Genomic DNA, 7,500 nt, shown 5'->3' with positions numbered 1-7,500 from the left:
TGGGAACAATCAAATGAAACCCTGTGCAATAGGTTGGACCTAAGGAAGGAAGCAAAACTACACACAGCAGGGTCTTATACTATCTCTAAGCCGGGCTGGAAGTGAAATATATTTCCTGGTGGTAACAACAGTGGCCAAGTCTACTAAATGCTTTGCACAGGTAATCACTGTGTTAAGGGCTATATAAAGATCCTCAAGATTTAACAACCAACCTACATAATGCCATCACTGTAATTTGCTAATTGGTCAAAGGCTTACAGATGGCATGTCAGCTATGCAGGGCCACTGCTTAGAAAAAGGTAACGCCGGGACCCGGGCATAACTGTGCAGCCCTCAAGCAAAGCTGTTGATATGTGGATGGCAAACCTGGACAAGTACCAGGAAGCTTCAAGATTCAGCAGCCAGGGCAGGAGGTTTCAAGGTGTTAAAGGTCTCTGGATTTGGACATGGGTCATGACTATCCTGTATTAAGGGGCTTGTTTTGGTTTAGTTCCTCACTGACTCAACTATTTTTTCACTTCAGGCAACAGGTAAAACTTTTTCCACAGCACACTTTCTCAGAGGACAATTTTAGAAAGGTTTCTTAGGTCAAGGTCAGGCAATTAAAGGCATTGGGAACAGAAGTAAAGAAGGGTGGTCATTAGTGAGAAAGCATTACGCTAAATACAACAGCCTTGACTTTCTCTGTATTCATTGAAAGAGGCACAATGCTAGGCTGGGCTGGGCATAATACATCCAGTGTGAAACACAAATGATTTAGAATCCAAAGACCAGGGACCAGTGTTGGGATGACTCTTGCTGTGTAACCTGGGCATAGGTTACTTGATCTCTCAGGGGCTCGGTTTCTTATTTTTAATGAGGATAACTGTATTATCTTGCCCTGGATTACTGAAAAGGCCAGAGACTCGAGTATGAAAGTATCTGAAACTATGAGGTACCGTTCATCTATTAGATATGTCACCTCTTCAAGCATGACCTGAACACTGTACCTGTCACACACTTACCACCTAAAGCCCTTTCCGGGGCCCCAGATACCCAGTTAAACTCCCCTGTCCTCTGATCCAGTCTCAGTCCTGGGCATGCTAGTTGTATGACCTGTACCAGAGTTCTCTTGTCAAGATGTCTATAACCCGACAAGAACTCCCTCCTTCCTAAGTTCAAAGTACCCATCTCAGAGATCTGCTGCAGAGGTAATCCAAATCCGGAGGAGCTGCTGAGATAACTGCATATCGGGATCCCAGCCCAAGTGTGCCGCTGCCACCGCTGCCACGATGGTTCTCGTCCGGACCATTCATGACTACGGTCATTTCACAGCGATCCCTCTTTCTCTTTCTCCACACATCCATGGAGCCGCCTCTCCGCCCTCCTCCTCCACCCATTGAACAAACCCTGGACTCTGAGTCCGGGCTGTCAAAGGGCAGGTCTGAAGTCAGCCCTGGGGAGCCGCCCCCCGGCTTGGCCCGCACGGCCCCGGTCCTCACCGCAGCAGGTCCTGCAGCACCGTAGCCAGACCCAGCGGGACACTGCCCTTCCGCTGGAAGGCCTCCTGCAAGTCCCGCAGACGCAGGCGCACCACCCCTTGGCGGCGGCTGTGGCTCAGCACCAACGGTGCCCAGAAGCCCATCTTGCTGTCCCAGTCGGTGCTGTTCACCTCGCGACTCCTCTTAAAGGCGGAGAACAGGAAAGACATGCGCTCCTCATCCTCCTCCCACTCGGGCGGCAGGAGGCCCGCCGGGTCTCCCCCGGTCGGGGCCTGGGCCTCCCGCTCCGGGGACCACATCGGAACCCCAGCCCCGCCAAGGAACCGAACACAAGCCTGGCCCGGGTCCCCTTCCGCCCCAGGTCCCTTTCGGCTTCCGTCGCTCCTTCACGCCCTCCTCCTCAGCCTCTACGTCACCGCCGCCGCCAGTGTGACAAAAGTCCCGCAAGTCCTCAGGGCGCAGGCGTAGCGCTGCATTCCTAAGGCCCGGAGCAGGGGATGTGGGCGTTCCCGCCGGAGAGACGCAGTACGCAGGCGCAGAACCTTCCTTTTCCCCGGCCTTTGTGCGACGGGAAGGGTTTTGCGCTTGCGCTGCGATCATAGAGTTCGGCGTTGCGCCCTAGAGAGGCGACCGATTGCATTTTCCCAGGTGGTTTGGGTTTAAGGTAGCTGGACTGCAGCTGCGGGACGTGCAGGTGGATCTTAAACCTTGGATCTGGTTTACCGTTCCTAGCCCAGGAACTTTTACATTAAACAAATGTTCAAGAGACCTTCTTTTCACTTGACTATCAATCGATAAACAGAAATGGTCCCCAAAGCTCCGTGACAGCGCACACAGTTTTAGGGCTACATATGCTTCTGCGCACTTTCAGCCGTGTCCGTTTTCTTCCGAAAGTCCGCATCCCGCCAGGTTCTTATAAGAGCCAGCACCATTCCGACTCTCCCCTGAAGCCCCGGGTTGTCCGGGCTTCCAGTACCGCTTCTATCTCCAACTCCTCTCCGCACAAGGAGATAGCTATGCAAGTATCTTGGAGTGACGGCGGTGCGGCAGAAAAATACTTTATACGGAAAGTTCCTTAAGGAAAACTATACCCTTTAATTACTTTGCAATCTTGAAGAGTCTCAAAAAAATCTCTTAGGTCTTGAGAATAAATTGTTATGGTAATAGTGGTAGTGTTGTAGCCGGGTTGTTTTCACCCAAAAGGAACCCAGGACGAGCTCGTTATGAATTTAAAGTTTTTATTGAGCCACACGGAGCCGGCCGAAGGCACACAAATCTTATGACTGCTAGTCTAGAGAGGCGGCCCCGACTCGGTATAGACGGGATTATAAGGGTAAATAAACCACGGGTTCAGTACTTCCGTTGACGCGGTGGCTGTTGGAAAGCACAACGGGATATGAACTTTTAACGAAAATGGGGCACAGGTGTATTGCCGTGGCTTCTCGGTCTGATCGGGGAGCAGAAAGTCTTGGAATTACAGAAGCAGAACTGTTATGCCCAGATCCGCGAAGTCTCCCCCAAAACCAACAAGGAGACCGACTCCCGTATGTAAAAGCAAAGAGTATTTTATGCAAGTTTTCAAACTCCGCAAGCCCAACTTATTGGAATAAACGGAGAGCCCCGATCTCAGTTAGAGTTGGGTTTTTATAGTAGTAAAGGTGGGGGTGAAGGGTTTCTGAGGCTCAGGACCCCTGATTGGCTGACATTTGTCTAGGGGTGCCCTAGTGAGTGTGCTGGCAGGAGATCCTACTACAACAGTTGGAATGTTAGGCATTTCCTTTGGAAGGTCTGTTCGGAGGTGCTCGGGGAATTCTGTTTGTGGTTCTTCCCGAAACCAGGTATCGCTTCAGGGTAAATTACTGAGACTCGGGTCTCCATTAAAATTATGGATGTCTGAGTCCTACTCTGGCAGGTGATAATGGTTGGAAGTAAAGAACTTTTTTGGGTGGTCTGTTTCTATTTAGCTTATCGTGGCTGGCTCCTACAAGAACAATGCAGGTTTGTAAATGTTCCCTTAAGAAGCTCATATGCCTAAAGTTCAGCCTGAGGTCTCTTCAGGAATTAGTGAACACGTCCTTTTCATTTTATTAGCGGTGACTTTTCCTGAGCTGGGGCACCTCCTATGTGCTGAACAAACACTCTGCCACTGAAATGTACTGATTTTTAAATATATATTTTTAAATTTTTGAGTTTGTGTTTCGCCTGCTTGTGTGCAAATGTACCGTGTACATGCAGGATCCGCAGAGACCATAAGAGGGAGTCAGATCCCTTAGAATTGTAGTTACTTTTGGGAATACACACACACACACACACACACACACACACACACACTGTGGGTGACGTAACCTAAGTCCTCTATCCTACAGATCCAGCCTGGAAATATGCCAATTTAAAAAGAACCATCAAGCAAGCAAGCAAGCAAATAATCTAAAAGATGAAAGGAGCAGTTTGTGTAAAAGTTATAAAAAATAAAGCGAAAGTTAGTTTTGGCTTAGGAAAAAGTAATTTCGGTTAAACAGCCGCTGTTATAAAGTAATATTTCCTAAAGGATTGCTTGGAGGAAATGTGATGCATTTTAGGGTTTACAGTTGTTGAAACAGTGTAAGCGAATTTTCACAAGCACCAAGTTTTAATTAATTGTATTAAGCATTTTTAAAGGTGGACAGGAGTGTTTAGTTATGTGTGCATCGATTGATATCTATGTATTGTTGTAGTTCTCTGTGTTTAAAATATCTCATTTGATGCTCATAGTAAGTTTGTGAGGTGAGTTTTCCCACTTTCTCTGTTTCTACCGAGGAAGCTGAGCAGGGTGTGCTGGCCTTTGCCTTTAATCTCAGCACTCAGGAGGCAGAAGCAGATGGATTGCAGAGTTGGAGGCCAGCTTGGTCTACAGAGTTCCAAACAGCCAGGGCTACAGAAAGCAACTCTCTGAAAGAGAGGGGGAGGGAGCTATAAATATGGACTCTAGTAGAGAAAAGATTTGTGTGGAAGGTGAGCAATTGTTGTTCACTAGGAAACAAATTTGTACCATGCCATTTGTCATGCCCCGTAAATCAACGGTGTCCTGAAAGAAACTAGATTTTCTAAACCCGGCTAAGGGTCCGATTAAGCCAAAACATTTGCAGGAGAGAACACTGCTGTATCTGGAGGCTGCCTGCTAGCAGAATCAGTAGAGCTGGCCTGGCCTTAAATACATCCTCTCCGAACTGGTTTCTTCTAGAACTTTTTTCTTCTCTCTCTCTCTCTCTCTCTCTCTCTCTCTCTCTCTCTCTCTCTTTCTTTCTTTCTTTCTTTTTTGTCTCTCTTAGTAAATAGCAGCCTGACTCCAGGCAGGCTGCTTTCCTCTCAGCCTCAGCCTCTGGTAAATAAAAATTTCTAAGCTGCAACTATAAGGTTTTTCCTAGGACACACATTCATTCTGATTCTTTCTCATGAATCTACCACAGGTACAAGGTCTGTAGGGGCCTTCTATTCTGAGACTGAAGAACACAGTTTCACCTTCATGTACCCTACTGTGATAGTGACATGCATCGATGTCACAGACACCTAGATGTCTCCTGTTCCAGCCGTGACCTACAAACATCCCTGAGGCTTCTCCGGGCTTTTTCACTCCTCTCTAATGATGTTCCAGGCCACCGCTCCCACTCATCAGCAAGTCCTCCTCATCTTCATAGAAATCAGCAGCCCTGAGGTCCACTTGTCCCTAATACTAGTACCTAGCTCTGAGATTCGCAGCATGTAGGATTAGCCAAATGAAAAAGCAAAAAATAGAATACTCATCATCTATGGGATTTACAGAGAAAGAAACCAGGCTTGGTAACATCCTGTTCAGGTGCCAGAGTATAATGGTATTCTGGAAGCTTTTTCTACCCTGGTTCTGTCATGTCCTGTGCTTTTTGCTCTGTGTTTATCTTTCCACAACTCTGTATACCTCTTTACAACACTGTTTTCTAAATTTCTGTTCATGTGTTGTATCTCTGACTAGCTTTGCTGATGGGACGGTGATCTTAATTGTATGTTTCCAGCAGACTGCTAGGCACATGGTAGGGACTATGGAATGGATAAATGGATGAATTTAATGAAATGATTAGTTTAAAATTCTATCAAAGCCTATACTTTATAACATTAAGACTATTTATTTAGGTATAATATGTTGATATAACAGTTGCATTTTTTATTTCTATGAATAGATTATTTCTCCACCAGCCATTTTGAGCTAAATGTCTCTAAATTTACTTGTCTTTATGCTTGGACAGTTAGGAAAATCTTAGCTGGAATAAATGTCTTGCTTCTTTTATTCAGTGTTCAAACCACTATTACTGCCCACCCACTTATGACCATGACGTCTTCGAATGACACAGCAGCCGTTTGGGAAGCTGACTGTCCAGATTAGCCTTTTAAAATCTTAGTGGGTCTGGGGAGGTAAACTGGTGTAAAAGCATTTGCCACACAAGCATGAGGACCTAAGTTCAAATTCCCACATAAAAACAGACCAGGTAGAAGGTGAGCCGACACCAGAGTTGTTCTCCGGCTTCCATACTTCATGGAATCATACTTCCATACTTCCATACATCATGGCATGCTTATGCCCACATAAACAACCATGGTTGTGCACTCATACACACAAAAAATTAAAATAAGTTATCATTGATAATTACACAAATAAAAGATCACTATCTTCCCTCCCCCTTCTCTCTTTCAAATCATTCTTTACTGTAAGGGCCTTCAAAACCATCATTCATCTTAAGCTAAAAACTGAATAAACCGGGCTAGAGAGTTGACTCTGTGGTTAAAAGCACTTGTTGCTCTTGCAACCTGGAATCAGTTCCTAGTACCCTTATGGTGGCTCTCAACTACCCATAATTCAAGTTCCATGGGATCTGATACCCTCTTCTAACCTTCAAGGGTACCAGGTATGAATGCGTTGACAGCCAAAAGTCAGACCTGTAAAGCAAATAAATCTAAAAAAAAAAAATAACAAAGTAAAACAATATTTGCAGGGAATGGAGAGGCAGTCCAATTGGTAGAATGGGTGCCAGGCAAGCGTAATATTATGAGTTGAGTCCCAGAACCCACATAAAATATCCAGGTGCAGTGAGTGGCACAGGCTTACAATCTTATCACCATGGAGACAGAAACATGTAAATACCAGGGCTTGCTGGTGACTTAGGCAACTTGGCAAGCTCTAAGCTGATGAGAGACCCTGTCTCAAAAACAAAAAACAAAACAGGAAAATCCCAAGGGAGACTGCTCTTGAGAAATAACACCTCAGTTGGCCTCTGACCTTTATACTCATGAACACACATGTAACATCACACACAGCCACTTACACATATGTACCCACGTGACCACACACCCACAGACACACATATACAAAACAGCTACAAATAACAAAAAACAGATAAAAATAAAACAATTCACAGCTCTCTGTAAACTTTGTTAAGTAGCTAAACACTTGGGGTGGCTATTGCCCTGGATCCATTTTGCTTATGTATTAACAATTCTCTGGTTTCTATACACAGAGATCTGACAGAGAGGTGGAAGGAATGTAAGACCTGGAGGATGGGAAGGAATGCTGTCTTCAGGACACGGCATGGCCTTTGCATCCATGAACACCCTGCAGCTCTAATTTCCTGCACAAGATCAAGCCGACATTCCAACAGGTAGCACTAATTGGAATCAGTGGGTTATTAACCAAAAAGGAGAGGACATTGAATGGGGAGGGGGAATGTATTGGAAGTGTCTTGGGGGAGAAGACAGAGGAAAAAGGAGTTGGGGTGCACGTGATCAAGATGCATTGTTTATATACGAGAAATTGTCAAAAAATAAAAGATATTCTTTTTCTTAAGAAAGAGAAATGATTATTTAGAATCACTGTTGATATGTAAGCAATTGTTATACACACACACACACAAACACACACACACACACACACACACACACACACACACATCATATCTGGGCTGGAGAGATGGCTCAGAGGTTAAGAGCACTGGCTGCTCTTCCAGAGGTCCTGAGT

General features: G+C 45.5%; 1 protein-coding gene across 1 annotated transcript in view; it reads right to left on the bottom strand.

Annotated features, from left to right (window-relative positions):
- Positions 1–1,860, bottom strand: part of Chmp7 (charged multivesicular body protein 7) — an 11,775-nt gene extending 9,915 nt beyond the window's left edge. The window contains exon 1 of the mRNA XM_050121860.1: positions 1,482–1,860. Within this exon, the coding sequence (XP_049977817.1) occupies positions 1,482–1,780 (299 nt within the window). The 5' untranslated portion in view covers positions 1,781–1,860. The remainder of the gene's footprint in view (positions 1–1,481) is intronic.
- Between the last annotated feature and the right edge of the window lie 5,640 nt (positions 1,861–7,500).

The sequence above is a fragment of the Alexandromys fortis genome, unplaced genomic scaffold (assembly GCF_014885135.2).
Source record: "Alexandromys fortis isolate MF-2015 unplaced genomic scaffold, M_Fortis_MF-2015_v1.1 scaffold_203, whole genome shotgun sequence".
Classification (NCBI taxonomy): Eukaryota; Metazoa; Chordata; class Mammalia; order Rodentia; family Cricetidae; genus Alexandromys; species Alexandromys fortis.
This window is presented reverse-complemented; position numbering and strand designations above follow the sequence as displayed.